The sequence below is a fragment of the Melanotaenia boesemani genome, chromosome 6 (genome assembly GCF_017639745.1).
Source record: "Melanotaenia boesemani isolate fMelBoe1 chromosome 6, fMelBoe1.pri, whole genome shotgun sequence".
Lineage (NCBI taxonomy): Eukaryota > Metazoa > Chordata > Actinopteri > Atheriniformes > Melanotaeniidae > Melanotaenia > Melanotaenia boesemani.
In genome coordinates this window covers 1082131-1103033 of record NC_055687.1, presented here as the reverse complement: position 1 = coordinate 1103033, position 20903 = coordinate 1082131, and the positions used below count along the sequence as shown (strand labels likewise).

The following is a 20903-nucleotide window of genomic DNA, read 5'->3' as shown; positions in this document are numbered from 1 at the left end:
GATTTGCACTGAGCCTCTCCTGACATATGCTGCAGGTTCCTACTGCTGCCTCGATCTGCTTACCCATACCAGGCCAAAATAGGAGGTCTCTGGCTCTGTTTTTGCTTTTTTCAACACCCATGTGGCTGGAGTGGATACGTTCTATCATGTTCTCTCTGAGCTTACGGGGAACAATGATTTTCTCACCCTTGAACATGATGCCATCAATATCCGAGATCTCATCCCGATAATTCCAGAACTCCTGGATGATGGGTGGGCACTGTGATCTTGTGTTGGGCCAGCCATCTAATGTGACTTTTCTCAGGGTGATGAATTGTGGATCTTGACATGTTGTGTCCCTGATTTCTGTCAGTCTCTGATCACTAACGGGAACGTTGCTGATGACTGTATGCACACGATCCTCCATCCCTTCACATAGAGCTTTATCAGAGTACTCTATAGATTTCCGTGATAGTGTATCAGCTACTGGAATGTCCTTTCCAGGCCGGTGGATGATACTGATGTCGTACCTCTGTAATTGTAATATCATCCTTTGTAGCCGTGGTGGTGCCGCTGCTAGTGGTTTTTTTAGTATTGACTCCAGCGGCTTGTGGTCTGATTCCACAGTCACTTGTCGGCCATACATGTAGTCATGGAAACGCTTACACCCAAAAAGTACAGCATATAGCTCCTTTTCTATCTGAGCATAGTTCTGTTCGGTATTGGAGAGTGACTTAGATGCGTAGGCAACTGGTTTGCCATCTTGCAGCATGACTGCCCCGAGGCCACTTTTAGAAGCATCCACCTGAAGTCGCAGCTCCTTCTGGGGGTCGAAATAGGTGAGAACTGGGCCTGGCTGACGGGTTACCAGCTCTTTCATCTGTTGGAAGGATCTGTCGTGGTTGGCGTCCCACACAAAAACGCTGTCGTGTTTTAGCAACTGTCGTAGAGGTGCGTTGATCTCTGACAGGTGGGGAGCAAACCTTGCTAGGTAATTAACCATTCCCAGCACAGTTTCCAGCTCAGCCTTGTTCTGCGGTGGCCGCATCTCTTGGACAGCCTTCACTTTGTTTGGGTCTGGCTTTAACCCCTCCTGCGACAGTATGTGACCAAAGTAACTGACTTCTGTTACGCAGATGATGCACTTTTCGGGGTTTAGCCTTACACCTCTCTCTCTGCTGCGTTGTAGCATGGCTCTCAGGTTACGGTCGTGGTCCTGTTTGGTCTTTCCGAAGACCAGTACATCATCGACGATGGCTGCCACACCGTTGAGGCCTTCATAGGTCTCATCCACATGACGCTGGAACTCATCCTGAGCCGAGATAATGCCAAATGGTAGTCTGAGGAACCGGTACCTACCAAACGTTGTATTAAATGTTGTTAACATTGATGATTCGTGGCTCAGTTTAATGGCCCAATAGCCTGACCTAGCATCTAGGACGCTAAAGTATTTTGCTCCAGCAAGCTTTGTGGTGACATCCTCCAAAGTGGGTAAGGGGTAGTGGGGTCTCTGGATGGCTTTATTGAGGGGTCTGGGGTCTAAACACACTCTAAGCCTGCCTGTTTTTGGCTTTTCTATGACGACAAGCGCGTTTACCCAGTCTGTGGGTTCTGTGACCTTACATATGATGTTGTCCCTCTCCATGTTGTCGAGCTCATCTTTAAGTTTTTCTCGCAGAGCAATAGGGATTCTGCGTGGTGGGCAGACCGTGGGGGGTATGTCTGGATCGACAGTGAAGTGACATTTGCCTGGAAATTCTCCTATGCCCTGAAACACATCAGCGTACTCCTCTAGTATGCTCTGAGAGTCATTGTGCATTTTGCCTCCTTCTTCGGTCACAGCCATTACAATCTTTATCAGGTTCAGGTCACGGCAAGCTTTCATCGCCAAAACGGGCGGGGCACTTGTATTAATAACATGGAAGTCCAATGTTAATATGTTGGTTTTGTGTTTGCATTTTAATTTGCATTTGCCGTTGACACTGAGTGCATGTCCTCCGTAGTCTGTAAGCTTGCGTATTGCTGGCTTGAGTGTCACATCCTGGAAAAGTGTCTGAAAGATGTTAACTGGAATTGTGTTGACCTGTGCGCCAGTGTCTACTTTAAATCTCACTTTCTGTGGAGGAGAGCCTAGCTCTATATCTGCATATGCTTGCTCATTATTTTCGCCTTCGTTCTCAATTGTGATGCTGTCAATGTACAGGCAACTCTGTTCATCATCTGTGTCCTTTTCGACAGTCTCCGTGTTCTCTCTAACAGTGTGGACCGACTGGCGATGGGGACCTGACTGTGAGGCTGGTTTTGATTTACATGCTCTGGCAAAGTGGTTCATCTTTTTGCATTTCATGCACTGTTTCCCCTTTGCTGGACAGACATCTTTGGCATTGTGTTGCCCTCCACAATAACTGCATGTCTTACGTACTGCAGTAGCATGTTCCTTGTGTTTATTAAGTCTCTGTTGCTTATCTGGCCAATGTGGCTTTCTACCGATGGCATGAATGGACTCCTGGTCTCTGGCATGACTCATCCTGTTCAACTGCTGCTTTGCTAGCTCATGGGACCTTGCTATATCTATAGCTTTATCTAGCGTGAGCTCTGCGCCTTGACTGAGAAGTTTCTCACGAACATGAGGTGAATTCGTAGCAAATACAATGCGATCCCTCACCATTTCATCACTGTTTGGATAATTGCAATCCTTAATAAGCAGTTTTAACTCAGTCACAAACTGATCAAATGATTCATCCTCACCCTGCATCTTCTCATGAAACTTGTATCTTGCATAAATGGGGTTTGCTTTGGGCGTGATGTAATCTATGTACTTATCGTAGTACGTTTTGAGTTTCTTGGCCTCATCTGCCGCGAGCGTCCACGTGTTATATACATCTCGTCCCTTTTCTCCAATCCACAAAAGGAGATAGCTGCATTTATCCGCTTCTTCTTTCTCTCGCAGGGGACCGGTAAACATCAGCTCCGCGTGCTGTTTGAAGCGCCGCCATGCCTCGGGCAAGTTGGTGGAATCCCAGTCCATCCGTGGAGCAGGAACACCGTATGCATCCATTTCTTCTGATGACGGGTCGGCGTAACGTCCGCCGCTTCTGACACCATGTATTGTTTCCGTCTTCTGTGACGATAAACTGAATAATCACAACACCACGTCGATCTCAGTAGTCTCCATTTATTATTCCTCCATTTCCGGTGTCCCGTTCTCAAGTCTCGCGGGATCTTCTACTACTAGTCAGAACAGTATAGAACATGCAGCTAGAGCACCATCTAGCGGACAATGTGAGTTTAATACAGCATGTTACAACTTCCTGCATTCCTCAGGTGTAAATTATAAAAGTTTATCTTTATACATGTCATGATGAACCTGTAGATGTGTTTTTCTCCATCTACACTCTTTTTTCCATTTTTCACCAGTGTGGAATTTCTCCATGGAGACTTTTTCCTTCCAGAGACAACCTTCACCTTAACAGGAGCAATAGCATCCATAATATTTAACATATTAGCATTAAAACTAGCAGCAAGCTCATTGGCTGAAGCCCTGACTGGGCAGGTGTTAAAGAGAAGACCTGGTTAAACTTCCCACTCCTGTTTTCAGTTATACACGTTCTGTGATCACCTCCATTGACACGTTAGTGTGAACAGAAATCGTATCTCAAAGAAAACACAGTAATGATCAGACAGGCCCACATCACACACAGTAACCATGGAAACGTCCAAACCCTTCCACACCAGTAAGTCTAGAGTCCATCCATCCATTTTCTGCCGCTTATTCGGAGTCGGGTTGCGGGGGCAGCTGTCTAAGCAGGGAAACCCAGACTTCCCTCTCCCGGCCACATTCACCAGCTCATCCAGAGGGATCCCGAGGTGTTCCCAGGCCAGCCGAGAGATGTAGTCTGTCAGAATCGTTTCCAGTAAGTCTAGAGTGTGTCCTTTAATGTGTGTGGGCTCTGTTATATGCTGAGTCAGCTCAACGTTGTCCAGACTGTGACTCAGGTCTTTAGTGGCTTTGTCCTGAGGGTTGTCTACATGGATGTTAAAATCACCAACAATAATTACACAGTCAAAATCCAAACAGGTTGTAGCAGCAGGTCACTAAACTCTTTATAAAATTCTGCACAGTGCCCTGGTGGTCTATAGAAATTTAGCTATATTATTTTATAATAAGCTTTCAACTGAAGAGCCACGTATTCAAAAGAAGTAAAACTTCTAAGAGATAACTGCTTACAGTGAAATGATTCATTAAATGAAACCCCCCCTCCTCTCCTGCTCAGTCTGACCTCACTGATAAAACTAAAGTTGGGAGGGGTTGACTCTATCAGAGCGGCTGTGTTGTTATCTTGGTTTAACCAGGTTTCTGTTAGAAACATAAAATCAAGGTTGTGCTCAGTTATAAAATCATTAATTAAAATGTTTTCCCTGCTAATGACCTAACATTTAATAAAGCTAACTTAATGGGTTTGGAATTGTTTACCCTATGTTTGGGGGCACGCTGTGGCTCACAGGGTATGTTAACTCTACTTAGAAACCTTTTAGAAAGCAGCTCTCTGTGTTCTGACCGAGCTGCTTTTATCCTTCTGTTGCCAAACAGTACAGATATTTTTAAACCTTCTAATAAACAGGGGTCCAGCTGGACCTGGGAAATCATGACTGCTGTTATCTACGCAGCCTGGACCCTCCACACATCATACATCCCAAACATGAAGCTGGCATAGTGGTACAGGAGGGGCTGGGTGCCCCCCATTTAGCCGCCTTGGTGGGGGATTTATGGGGGACAGAAACATATTGGGGCATGGGGTTAGTTTGGTCGCAATAGTGACCAGCTCTTTCACCTGGGAGGTGAAGTCCAGGAGGGGTGGGGAGGATGGGGAGAGGAAGGGTGACTTGGATGGAGGATGATGAGATGAAGGGGGTGGGTCCTCGTTGAGAGCTTTGGGACTTTCTTCGGGAGGGGGCTGAGGTGGTTTTTTCTTAAGGTTTCCTCTAGGCTCTGTCTTATCACGTAGTTTTGGTCTCTCTTGTCTGTTGTCCTTGTCTGAGGGAACAGAGACTGTTCAGAAAATAAAACAGGTTGAATGCGAAAAGCTTCACTCCTGACCTGTTCAGGCAGAATCCATCCATCTTAAAAAAGTGGCTGCGGTCCCAGAAGAAGCTGAAGTTGTCTATAAATGAACTGGATGTGTGGTACATACAGCCGACAGCCATGTATTCAGACTAAAAGCCTACTGAATCTCTCCACTCCTCCTCTGATGGGAGGGAGAGGAATATGAATATCCGGGCATCCAGACAGCTGATTGTATCCAGCAGTTCAGTGAAATCCTGCTTCATCACCTCAGATTGTTGTTTCACAACATCATTCGACCCTACATGCAGGATAAGGTTTTCCACAGTCGGGTGCACCGCCACGCTTTGGTAAACACAACAACAGGGTTAATACATTCAGAGCCAGACTGGACCCAGACCTGATCAGTACCAGAATCAGAACCTGACTGATCAGAACCAGCTGATCCAGTAGGTTTAGAGTACACATGTGGAACTGATTGCTGCCTCCTGCTGGTGGTGTGGTGTTCCTGCAGATCGCTCTGGTCTACAACAGCTCTGAGGAACAGCTGACCGAAGTTCCTGGAACAACGCTGTACTGGCTGAGCGGAGCTCCACCTCCCGACGTTCCTGTCTGCGGATTTAAGAATGAAAACCCCGTCTGTCTCACAAGTCAGCGCATCACAGATCGTCCTACATGTCCAACATATCTAACATCATCAACATGTCACACATGTCTAAAATCATCAACATGTCCAACATGTCTAACATCATTAACATGTCCAACATGTCTAACATCATCAACATGTCCAACATGTCTAACATCAACATGTCCAACATGTATAACATCCTCAACATGTTCAACATGTCTAACATCAACATGTCCTCCATGTCTGACACATCGCACATGTTCTACATGTATAATACGTCCAACATGTCTAAAATCATCAACACGTCCAACATCTCCAAAATCATAAACATGTCCTACATGTTCAACATGTCCAACTTGTCTACCATCATCATCATGTCCAAAATCATCATCATGTCCAACATATCTAATATCATCACCATGTCCAACATGTCTAACATCAACATGTCCAACATGTCTAAAGTCATCATCATGTCCAACATGTCTAAAAACATCAACACGTCCAACATGTCTAACATCATCAACACGTCCAACATGTCTAACATCATCATCATGTCCAAAATCATCATCATGTCTAACATATCTAACATCATTAACACGTCCAACACGTCCAACACGTCCAACATGTCTAACATCAACATGTCCAACATGTCTGACACCTCGCAAAAGTTCTACATGTATAACACGTCCAACATGTCCAAAATCATAAACATGTCCTACATGTTCAACATGTCCAACATGTCTAACATCATCATCATGTCCAACATGTCTAACATCATCAACACGTCCAACATTTCTAACATCATCAACATGTCCAACATGTCTAACATGTCTAAAATCATCATCATGTCCAACATGTCTAAAATCATCAACACGTCCAATATGTCTAAAATCATCAAAATGTTAAACATGTCTAAAATCATCAACATGTCCAGCATATCTAACATCATCAACATTTCCACCATGAGTAACATCCTCAACATGTTCAACATGTCTAACATCAACATGTCCTCCATGTCTGACACATCGCACACGTTCTACATGTATAACACGTCCAAAATGTCTAAAATCATCAACATGTCCAACATGTCTAACATGTCTAAAATCATCATCATGTCCAACATGTCTAAAATCATCAACACGTCCAATATGTCTAAAATCATCAAAATGTCCAACATGTCTAACATCATCAACACGTCCAACATGTCTAACATCAACATGTCCTCCATGTCTGACACATCGCACACGTTCTACATGTATAACACGTCCAAAATGTCTAAAATCATCAACATGTCCAACATGTCCAAAATCATAAACATGTCCTACATGGTCAACATGTCCAACATGTCTAACAACGTCAAGACATCTAACATGTCTAACATCATCATCATGTCCAACATGTCTAAAATCATCAACACGTCCAACATGTCCAACATGTTTAAAATCATCATCATGTCCAACATGTCTAACATCATCAACACGTCCAACATGTCTAACATCATCATGTCCAACATGTCTAAAATCATCATCATGTCCAACATGTCTAACATCAACATGTCCTCCATGTCTGACACCTCGCACATGTCCTACATGTTCAACATGTCCAACATGTCTAACATCATCATCATGTCCAACATGTCTAAAATCATCAACATGTCCAACATGTCTAACATCATCAACATGTCCATCATGTCCAACATGTCTAACATCATCAACACGTCCAACATATCTAACATCATCAACACGTCCAACATGTCTAACATCATCAACATGTCACACATGTCTAAAATCATCAAAATGTCCAACATGTCTAACATCATCAACATGTCCAACATGTCCAAAATCATCAACACGTCCAACATGTCTAACATCAACATGTCCTCCATGTCTGACACATTGCACATGTTCTACATGTATAACACGTCCAACATGTCTAAAATCATCAACACGTCCAACATATCCAAAATCATAAACATGTCCTACATGTTCAACATGTCCAACATGTCTAACATCATCAACACATCCAACATGTTTAACATCATCATCATGTCCAACATGTCTAAAATCATCAACACGTCCAACATGTCCAACATGTCTAAAATCATCATCATGTCCAACATGTCTAACATCAACACGTCCAACATGTCTAACATCATCAACACGTCTAACATGTCTAACATGTCTAAAATCATCAACACGTCCAACATGTCTAACATCATCAACACGTCTAACATGTCTAACATGTCTAAAATCATTAACACGTCCAACACGTCCAACATGTCTAACATCAACATGTCCAACATGTCTGACACCTCGCACAAGTTCTACATGTATAACACGTCCAACATGTCCAAAATCATAAACATGTCCTACATGTTCAACATGTCCAACATGTCTAACATCATCATCATGTCCAACATGTCTAACATCATCAACACGTCCAACATTTCTAACATCATCAACATGTCCAACATGTCTAACATGTCTAAAATCATCATCATGTCCAACATGTCTAAAATCATCAACACGTCCAATATGTCTAAAATCATCAAAATGTCCAACATGTCTAAAATCATCAACATGTCCAGCATATCTAACATCATCAACATTTCCAACATGAGTAACATCCTCAACATGTTCAACATGTCTAACATCAACATGTCCTCCATGTCTGACACATCGCACACGTTCTACATGTATAACACGTCCAAAATGTCTAAAATCATCAACATGTCCAACATGTCTAACATGTCTAAAATCATCATCATGTCCAACATGTCTAAAATCATCAACACGTCCAATATGTCTAAAATCATCAAAATGTCCAACATGTCTAACATCATCAACACGTCCAACATGTCTAACATCAACATGTCCTCCATGTCTGACACATCGCACACGTTCTACATGTATAACACGTCCAAAATGTCTAAAATCATCAACATGTCCAACATGTCCAAAATCATAAACATGTCCTACATGGTCAACATGTCCAACATGTCTAACAACGTCAAGACATCTAACATGTCTAACATCATCATCATGTCCAACATGTCTAAAATCATCAACACGTCCAACATGTCCAACATGTTTAAAATCATCATCATGTCCAACATGTCTAACATCATCAACACGTCCAACATGTCTAACATCATCATGTCCAACATGTCTAAAATCATCATCATGTCCAACATGTCTAACATCAACATGTCCTCCATGTCTGACACCTCGCACATGTCCTACATGTTCAACATGTCCAACATGTCTAACATCATCAACATGTCCATCATGTCCAACATGTCTAACATCATCAACACGTCCAACATATCTAACATCATCAACACGTCCAACATGTCTAACATCATCAACATGTCACACATGTCTAAAATCATCAAAATGTCCAACATGTCTAACATCATCAACATGTCCAACATGTCCAAAATCATCAACACGTCCAACATGTCTAACATCAACATGTCCTCCATGTCTGACACATTGCACATGTTCTACATGTATAACACGTCCAACATGTCTAAAATCATCAACACGTCCAACATATCCAAAATCATAAACATGTCCTACATGTTCAACATGTCCAACATGTCTAACATCATCAACACATCCAACATGTTTAACATCATCATCATGTCCAACATGTCTAAAATCATCAACACGTCCAACATGTCCAACATGTCTAAAATCATCATCATGTCCAACATGTCTAACATCAACATGTCCAACATGTCTAACATCATCAACACGTCTAACATGTCTAACATGTCTAAAATCATCAACACGTCCAACATGTCTAACATCATCAACACGTCTAACATGTCTAACATGTCTAAAATCATTAACACGTCCAACACGTCCAACATGTCTAACATCAACATGTCCAACATGTCTGACACCTCGCACAAGTTCTACATGTATAACACGTCCAACATGTCCAAAATCATAAACATGTCCTACATGTTCAACATGTCCAACATGTCTAACATCATCATCATGTCCAACATGTCTAACATCATCAACACGTCCAACATTTCTAACATCATCAACATGTCCAACATGTCTAACATGTCTAAAATCATCATCATGTCCAACATGTCTAAAATCATCAACACGTCCAATATGTCTAAAATCATCAAAATGTCCAACATGTCTAAAATCATCAACATGTCCAGCATATCTAACATCATCAACATTTCCAACATGAGTAACATCCTCAACATGTCCAACATGTCCAAAATCATCATCATGTCCAACATATCTAATATCATCAACACGTCCAACATGTCTATCATCAACATGTCCAACATGTCTAAAATCATCACGTCCAACATGTCTAACATCATCAACACGTCCAACCTTTCTAACATCAACATGTCCTCCATGTCTGACACGTCGCACACGTTCTACATGTATAATACGTCCAACATGTCTAAAATCATAAACATGTCCTCCATGGTCAACATGTCCAACATGTCTAACATCGTCAACACGTCCAACATGTCTAACATCATCAACACGTCCAACATGTCTAACATCAACATGTCCTCCATGTCTGACACATCGCACACGTTCTACATGTATAACACGTCCAAAATGTCTAAAATCATCAACATGTCCAACATGTCCAAAATCATAAACATGTCCTACATGGTCAACATGTCCAACATGTCTAACAACGTCAAGACATCTAACATGTCTAACATCATCATCATGTCCAACATGTCTAAAATCATCAACACGTCCAACATGTCCAACATGTTTAAAATCATCATCATGTCCAACATGTCTAACATCATCAACACGTCCAACATGTCTAACATCATCATGTCCAACATGTCTAACATCATCATCATGTCCAACATGTCTAAAATCATCAACATGTCCAACATGTCTAACATCATCAACATGTCCATCATGTCCAACATGTCTAACATCATCAACACGTCCAACATATCTAACATCATCAACACGTCCAACATCATCAACATGTCACACATGTCTAAAATCATCAAAATGTCCAACATGTCTAACATCATCAACATGTCCAACATGTCCAAAATCATCAACATGTCCTCCATGTCTGACACATTGCACATGTTCTACATGTATAACACGTCCAACATGTCTAAAATTATCAACACGTCCAACATATCCAAAATCATAAACATGTCCTACATGTTCAACATGTCCAACATGTCTAACATCATCAACACATCCAACATGTTTAACATCATCATCATGTCCAACATGTCTAAAATCATCAACACGTCCAACATGTCCAACATGTCTAAAATCATCATCATGTCCAACATGTCTAACATCAACACGTCTAACATGTCTAACATCATCAACACGTCTAACATGTCTAACATGTCTAAAATCATCAACACGTCCAACATGTCTAAAATCACCAACACGTCCAATATGTCTAACATCATCAACACGTCCAACTTGTCTAACATCATCAACATGTCCAACATGTCTTACATCATCAACACGTCCAACATGTCTAAATCACCAACACGTCCAATATGTCTAACATCATCAACACGTCCAACTTGTCTAACATCATCAACATGTCCAACATGTCTTACATCATCAACATGTCTTACATGTCTAACATGTCCAACATGTCTAACATATTTAACATGTCCAACATGTCTAAAATCATCAACATGATCAACATGTCCAACATGTCTAACATCATCAACACATCCAACAGGTCCAACATGTCTTACATCATTAACACGTCCTACATGTTCAACATGTCCAACATGTCTAACATCATTAACATGTCCTACTTGTTCAACATGTCCTACATGTCTGACACATTAACATGTTCTACATGTATTACACGTCCAACATGTTTAAAATCATCAACACGTCCAAAATGTCTCAAATCATCAACACGTCCAACATGTCTGAAATCATCAACATGTCCAACATGTCTAACATCATTAACATGTCTTACATGTCTAACATGTCCAACATATCTAACATCAATATGTCCTACATGTCTGACACGTCGCACATGTTCTACATGTAAAACACATCCAACATATCTAACGTCATCAACATGTCCAACATGTCTAACATCATCAACACGTCCAACATGTCTAACATTATCAACATGTCCAGCATGTCTAACATCATCAACACATCCAACATGTCTAAAATCATCAACATGTCCAACATGATGTCAACACGTCCAACATGTCTACAATCATCAACATGTCCTACATGTTCAACATGTCCAACATGTCTAACATCAACATGTCCTACATGTCTGACACGTCGCACATGTTCTACATGTAAAACACATCCAACATGTCTAACATTATCAACATGTCCAGCATGTCTAACATCATCAACACGTCCAACATGTCTAAAATCATCAACATGTCCTACATGTTCAACATGTCCAACATGTCTAACATCGTCAACACGTCCAACATGTCTAAAATCATCAACATATCCTATATGTTCAACATGTCCAACATGTCTAACATCATCAACACATCCAACATGTCTAACATCGTCAACATGTCCAACATGTCTAACATGTCTAACATCATCAACACGTCCTACTTGTTCAACATGTCCTACATGTCTGACACATTAACATGTTCTACATGTATTACACGTCCAACATGTTTAAAATCATCAACACGTCCAACATGTCTCAAATCATCAACACGTCCAACATGTCTGAAATCATCAACATGTCCAACATGTCTAACATCATCAACATGTCTTACATGTCTAACATGTCCAACATGTCTAAAATCATCAACACGTCCCACATGTCTAACATCATTAACATGTCCTACATGTTCAACATGTCCAACATGTCTAACATCAATATGTCCTACATGTCTGACACGTCGCACATGTTCTACATGTAAAACACATCCAACATATCTAACGTCATCAACATGTCCAACATGTCTAACATCATCAACACGTCCAACATGTCTAACATTATCAACATGTCCAGCATGTCTAACATCATCAACACATCCAACATGTCTAAAATCATCAACATGTCCAACATGATGTCAACACGTCCAACATGTCTAAAATCATCAACATGTCCTACATGTAAAACACATCCAACATGTCTAACATTATCAACATGTCCAGCATGTCTAACATCATCAACACGTCCAACATGTCTAAAATCATCAACATGTCCTACATGTTCAACATGTCCAACATGTCTAACATCGTCAACACGTCCAACATGTCTAAAATCATCAACATATCCTACATGTTCAACATGTCCAACATGTCTAACATCATCAACACGTCCAACATGTCTAACATGATCAACACGTCCAACATGTCTAACATCATCAACACGTCCAACATGTCTAACATCAACATGTCCTCCATGTCTGACACATCGCACACGTTCTACATGTATAACACGTCCAAAATGTCTAAAATCATCAACATGTCCAACATGTCCAAAATCATAAACATGTCCTACATGGTCAACATGTCCAACATGTCTAACAACGTCAAGACATCTAACATGTCTAACATCATCATCATGTCCAACATGTCTAAAATCATCAACACGTCCAACATGTCCAACATGTTTAAAATCATCATCATGTCCAACATGTCTAACATCATCAACATGTCCAACATGTCTAACATCATCATGTCCAACATGTCTAACATCATCATCATGTCCAACATGTCTAAAATCATCAACATGTCCAACATGTCTAACATCATCAACATGTCCATCATGTCCAACATGTCTAACATCATCAACACGTCCAACATATCTAACATCATCAACACGTCCAACATCATCAACATGTCACACATGTCTAAAATCATCAAAATGTCCAACATGTCTAACATCATCAACATGTCCAACATGTCCAAAATCATCAACATGTCCTCCATGTCTGACACATTGCACATGTTCTACATGTATAACACGTCCAACATGTCTAAAATTATCAACACGTCCAACATATCCAAAATCATAAACATGTCCTACATGTTCAACATGTCCAACATGTCTAACATCATCAACACATCCAACATGTTTAACATCATCATCATGTCCAACATGTCTAAAATCATCAACACGTCCAACATGTCCAACATGTCTAAAATCATCATCATGTCCAACATGTCTAACATCAACACGTCTAACATGTCTAACATCATCAACACGTCTAACATGTCTAACATGTCTAAAATCATCAACACGTCCAACATGTCTAAAATCACCAACACGTCCAATATGTCTAACATCATCAACACGTCCAACTTGTCTAACATCATCAACATGTCCAACATGTCTTACATCATCAACACGTCCAACATGTCTAAATCACCAACACGTCCAATATGTCTAACATCATCAACACGTCCAACTTGTCTAACATCATCAACATGTCCAACATGTCTTACATCATCAACATGTCTTACATGTCTAACATGTCCAACATGTCTAACATATTTAACATGTCCAACATGTCTAAAATCATCAACATGATCAACATGTCCAACATGTCTAACATCATCAACACATCCAACAGGTCCAACATGTCTTACATCATTAACATGTCCTACATGTTCAACATGTCCAACATGTCTAACATCGTCAACACGTCCAACATGTCTAAAATCATCAACATATCCTACATGTTCAACATGTCCAACATGTCTAACATCATCAACACGTCCAACATGTCTAACATGATCAACACGTCCAACATGTCTAACATCGTCAACACGTCCAACATGTCTAAAATCATCAACATATCCTATATGTTCAACATGTCCAACATGTCTAACATCATCAACACATCCAACATGTCTAACATCGTCAACATGTCCAACATGTCTAACATGTCTAACATCATCAACACGTCCTACTTGTTCAACATGTCCTACATGTCTGACACATTAACATGTTCTACATGTATTACACGTCCAACATGTTTAAAATCATCAACACGTCCAACATGTCTCAAATCATCAACACGTCCAACATGTCTGAAATCATCAACATGTCCAACATGTCTAACATCATCAACATGTCTTACATGTCTAACATGTCCAACATGTCTAAAATCATCAACACGTCCCACATGTCTAACATCATTAACATGTCCTACATGTTCAACATGTCCAACATGTCTAACATCAATATGTCCTACATGTCTGACACGTCGCACATGTTCTACATGTAAAACACATCCAACATATCTAACGTCATCAACATGTCCAACATGTCTAACATCATCAACACGTCCAACATGTCTAACATTATCAACATGTCCAGCATGTCTAACATCATCAACACATCCAACATGTCTAAAATCATCAACATGTCCAACATGATGTCAACACGTCCAACATGTCTAAAATCATCAACATGTCCTACATGTAAAACACATCCAACATGTCTAACATTATCAACATGTCCAGCATGTCTAACATCATCAACACGTCCAACATGTCTAAAATCATCAACATGTCCTACATGTAAAACACATCCAACATGTCTAACATTATCAACATGTCCAGCATGTCTAACATCATCAACACGTCCAACATGTCTAAAATCATCAACATGTCCTACATGTTCAACATGTCCAACATGTCTAACATCGTCAACACGTCCAACATGTCTAAAATCATCAACATATCCTACATGTTCAACATGTCCAACATGTCTAACATCATCAACACGTCCAACATGTCTAACATGATCAACACGTCCAACATGTCTAACATCATCAACACGTCCAACATGTCTAACATCAACATGTCCTCCATGTCTGACACATCGCACACGTTCTACATGTATAACACGTCCAAAATGTCTAAAATCATCAACATGTCCAACATGTCCAAAATCATAAACATGTCCTACATGGTCAACATGTCCAACATGTCTAACAACGTCAAGACATCTAACATGTCTAACATCATCATCATGTCCAACATGTCTAAAATCATCAACACGTCCAACATGTCCAACATGTTTAAAATCATCATCATGTCCAACATGTCTAACATCATCAACATGTCCAACATGTCTAACATCATCATGTCCAACATGTCTAACATCATCATCATGTCCAACATGTCTAAAATCATCAACATGTCCAACATGTCTAACATCATCAACATGTCCATCATGTCCAACATGTCTAACATCATCAACACGTCCAACATATCTAACATCATCAACACGTCCAACATCATCAACATGTCACACATGTCTAAAATCATCAAAATGTCCAACATGTCTAACATCATCAACATGTCCAACATGTCCAAAATCATCAACATGTCCTACATGTAAAACACATCCAACATGTCTAACATTATCAACATGTCCAGCATGTCTAACATCATCAACACGTCCAACATGTCTAAAATCATCAACATGTCCTACATGTTCAACATGTCCAACATGTCTAACATCGTCAACACGTCCAACATGTCTAAAATCATCAACATATCCTACATGTTCAACATGTCCAACATGTCTAACATCATCAACACGTCCAACATGTCTAACATGATCAACACGTCCAACATGTCTAACATCATCAACACGTCAAGCATGTCTAAAATTATCAAAACGTCCGACAGTTCTAACATGTCTAATACGTTCACCTGCCCCTCAGATGTTTGTTGTTGTCTCTGTAGCTGCTGACATCCCTCCAGCAGGGGTCGCTACTCCACATTAATCAGCTGTTTATCTATGTCTGTCAGAGACCATCACCATCCACCAGATGGTCTCCATCGTCGTTTTCTTCATCCTTACCATGACCCTGACCGTCACCGTCTTTATCTACAGGTGAGATCTGGGATCAGTCAGCAGGTCGATGTTTTTATGTTCTCATGATCCGACTGATGGAACTGTTTTTATATTTCTTTTTTATCGGTTCTCTTTTCCTCTTTGAACTGCACTTTGACCTGGTTTCGGACCAGTTCTGCACCCTTGGCCTGAACTTCTGAAGTTCCTGACCGAATGTTTCCTGGAAACCATTCAGAGTTTATCTGGATGATTCCTGGAAACTGTTCGGACTTTATCTGGATATTTCCTAGAAACTGTTCGGAGTTTATCTGGATGATTCTTGGAAACTGTTCGGACTTTATCCGGATATTTCCTGGAAACTGTTCAGAGTTTATCTGGATGTTTCCTGGAAACTGTTTGGAGTTTATACGAATGTTTCCTGGAAACTGTTTGGACTTTATCCGGACTTTTCCTGGAAACTGTTTGGATATTATCCAGATGTTTCCCGGAAATTGTTCTGAGTTCATCCAGATGTTTTTTGGAAAGTGTTCGGAGTTTGTCTGGATGTTTCCTGGACACTGTTCGGAGTTCATCTGGATGTTTCCTTGTTCATTCCTGATTTATGGGAATCTGTTAAAGTTGGGAAACATGAAGAGAACCTTTGTACACCCAGAACCAAATGTCTGGGTATCTGAAGGCTCAGATGACATGAACTCTGCAGCTGTTGATTTGTTGTTGTTGTGGTTGTCATGGTGACGCTCCTGCGTGACGTCCTCTGCTGCAGGAGGATGAAGCTGGAGAAGGAACTGGTGGCCCAGCTGTGGAGGATTTCCTGGGAAGATGTCCAGATGAGCAACCTGGACAAGGTTCTGCGGAGCGGGAGCAGGATCACACTGTCGCTGGTCAGCGTGCCTGCACGCACACACACACACACACACACACACACACACACACGAAGGGATGTGGTTCTGAATAACCCAGACCAGCAGCCGGTTCTGTTGAACATGTCTTCAGTTCTTCTTCTGTGTCTTCTCTAAAGGGATCAGCTGTTCTCTGTTTCCTCAGAGAGGATCGAATTATGGTTCCCTGATGACTGGAGACGGAAACCTGCAGGTGTTTGCAAAGACCGGATACTACAAGGTGAGGATGATGATGAGGAGGAGGAGGAGGCTGGATGTGACGAAGCAACGAGACGTTTTCTAACGTTTTTGGTCATAAATAAGAAGAGGCTCATGTTAGAGATGTGCTGTTGGACAACGAGCCGGCTCTAAGAAACAATTCTTTGTAGCAAATAATAAGCCAAAAGAGTTGAATCTTTGAACTGGACTTCCCACCATCAGCTGATCAGATCAGTAACTTCCCATAAAACATGATTCAGGGGAGACTCAGTTCTCACCTTTAGATGCAGATGGTGACGGTTTGACTGGGAAAATTAACGAAAGGAACCTACAAACATAAAAAGCCATTTTAAACTTCGGTCTGGACGCCATTGCTTAACAAAAGAACAAGTCCCTCACATGTACAACAAACTAAGGCTGGATATGTCAGACAATACAGTACAAATAAAGGAACGGTGGGAAACGGAGCTGAACGCTGTGACAGATGATGCCTGATGGGAAAACATCCAGATGTCACAGGTGTGGGAATCAACACAAGATGGTGCCGCTACTGTCAGCAGCTGTCGTACCTGCTCCTACACTTTTTTTGTACATAGTATTCTTTTTCCTTATTTTTAACTTTCTAAGCTCTCCTGCACTCTGTCATATCACTTATGACAGGCAGACACTGTTTAACCTTGGATTACAGTACTCAAACTGTATTCTAAGACCCTTTTATGTTGACCCGGCTTGGCCTCAAGACATCTTACAGCAGAGGGCCGACACAAACAAAGGAGGACGTGAGGGGCCCAGGTCACGGAGTAGGCCTCGGGGGAAAAGAGCCTGCGTAAGAGAAAATTTGAGCCAGCTCTATAAAGAATTTGATTTGATGGTTAAAATCGGGTTCTTCAGGACACCGTTAACAGCTTTGGTGTCTAAAACAATCCCAGTATTAAATGCTGCAGGAACTGTGGTTCGGTCGGTGAACACACTCCCTGAAAATACAAACATTTTGGAGAGAAAGAAGCGCTGGAAAAAATGTTGGCAATGGCCCTGCCTATAGACTCTTTCTCTTAGAAATGTTTCCTGAACACCTGTTCACCACAGAACTGCGGTATACTGCATACTTTGTTGATGATTGGAAGAAAAATGATTCCTACTAACCGGATAAAACGAACCCTCCTGTGATTACTGCTTGATGGTTACAGAAAGTGAGGCATGCCTACGTGATGGAACATGTGACCGCCCAGCTACAGCTGAATGTACCTGTTTTTATAAGAAGGTGGACCCGTTACAGAATATTTTGCCTATGACTCTAATACCTCAATATTTAAAAATAATTTAAATAATTATTTCTATTATTTTTATTGGATTCACAGTCTTTATTTAATTTTTCACATATCCTTCTTTTTTTTCTTTTGAATGATAGAACTAGATCAGATAAACATGCTATACCCCTCACAGCGGTACATCTGGGTGACACAAGACCCAATTTCAAGATTTATTCACGTTTTTTTTTCTATTTTTCTATTTTCCTTATGTGTGTGCTGTATTTTGTTATATTTTGCCCTAAATGTCTGTTAATGTGCACTGAAGTCAATAAAGTAAAAAAAAAATGATTCAGTTCAGAAGTGTTAAATGAATCAGTTCCCTGTTAACGGTGCACGTCTGAAACAAATTTGCTCCGCCAAGGGGAGGCCTATGGGTAAGGCTCCTCTTGATAATCTGATTAATTTATTTATTTATTTACTTTGAATCACGGAATCTATGTAATCTTGCTGGACCTGACCGGAGGGGACAGAAAAAGATGGAAAATAGCAAAAAGAGCAAAAGGGAAAGAAGAAAGGAGACAAAAAGATCACAGACAGAAGGAAAACGTCCCTTCAACCCACACCATCACCAGACAACAAACACCTGTACATGAACACACCAGAAAATTTCCTACAACTTTTACAAAAGCAGAAACACACACACAGAAAAAAACTAGTCATTAAGAGTTTTTAAATAATAACCAAATCAAAAAAACATAACAGCGACCAGATACTAACTCACAGGAAAAATAAAAAGAAGAATTATGTCTTAGTATAAAACCCACTGGACAACTCAGTGACTGTGTCAGCATGCAGAGGATGAGGATGAGGAGTGATGATGAAGAGTGGTGAGTAAGATCGTGTAAATACGACCACGCCTCTACGGAGGTCAGAGGCAGACCAGGGCAGCCCAGAGACTGGGGCCCCCAGCAGCAGACCCGAAGCACCAACCCAAGCTACCCCACCACGAAGACGACTCCAGCCCCACCCGAAGGGCAGCAGAGGAGAGCCCCAGCAAGAGCCCCCCACGGTCTTGGGGCACTGGTCCCAGTGGGCCAAGATCAGCAGCCGCTGGCCCTGCCAGGGACCGGCCACCCAGGGCAGCCCAAGCGAAGGGCCCAGGGCCCCAGGAGCCCAGAGGCGGCCGCCCCACCCCCTAAAGGCAAAGGGCCCGCAACATGCCTAGGAGGACCAGGCCCCCCCAGACAACCACCCAGCGTAGGCCAGCACACACCCCGATGTTCCAGCCGCACACCTGCAGCTGTGTTGGTGTTTTGATGTCTAAGTGTAATTTAAACTGAGAGGCGAGTCGCCAGAGGGTGCAGCTAAGGAAACCACTTGGGTGACCCCCCCCCCCCGGCTACACCCCGCGTGACGTGCACGCCTCCCAAATCCCTATGTGTGTGTGTGAGTCTATTTGTGTATGTAAGATAGAGAGAGCGGGGAAGAAGAGGGGTCCGGGGATGAAAGTCCGAAGGGAAGAGAACCTCCCTCCGAATGGTGAGCTGCCCGCAGCACTAGGCACCCCTGTTCCCCAGGAGGCCCCCCAGGGCAAGACAGGCCAGAGGCAGCCGCCCCCCACGACCAGGCCAGACAATGACTGCAGCCAACGATCCCAGAAGACACCCACCCACCAGACACCCAGGGGGAAGGAAAGGAGCGGAAGGAGAATAGCGGGAGAGCCCAGATCCACAGCGCACCACCCCCAGGCCCACCCAGGCCCCCCGACAGGGTCATGTTATCCCTCCCCACCCACCTATGATTTTACACACTCCCACTCATCCTAGCACATGCATACGCACACACACAAACATACCCCCACACCCACACAAACATCATCCAAAGCATAGACACACACACAACATACAAGCATCCCTGTCTCACACCCCAGCATCTCCCCCTAAAATCCCCCCGGATCCCACTCAGCCCTCCTTCAAACCCCTACACCCCTCCTGCCCCCAGGTCCTATGGCGGCAACCAGACACCAGGGCATGCACCAACCCACACCATGGCAGCACATCTGGGCA

The 20903-nt window shown here is 42.0% G+C and overlaps 1 protein-coding gene across 4 annotated transcripts in view; it reads left to right on the top strand.

Moving 5' to 3' along the window:
• Positions 1-20903, top strand: part of LOC121641529 (atrial natriuretic peptide receptor 1-like) — a 117710-nt gene that overhangs the window by 64274 nt on the left and 32533 nt on the right. For all 4 annotated transcript variants that reach the window (XM_041987718.1, XM_041987716.1, XM_041987717.1 and 1 more), the window contains 4 exons: positions 5556-5691; positions 16445-16529; positions 17254-17371; positions 17535-17609. In XM_041987718.1, coding sequence (XP_041843652.1) covers positions 5556-5691; positions 16445-16529; positions 17254-17371; positions 17535-17609 — 414 coding nt within the window. The remainder of the gene's footprint in view (positions 1-5555; positions 5692-16444; positions 16530-17253; positions 17372-17534; positions 17610-20903) is intronic.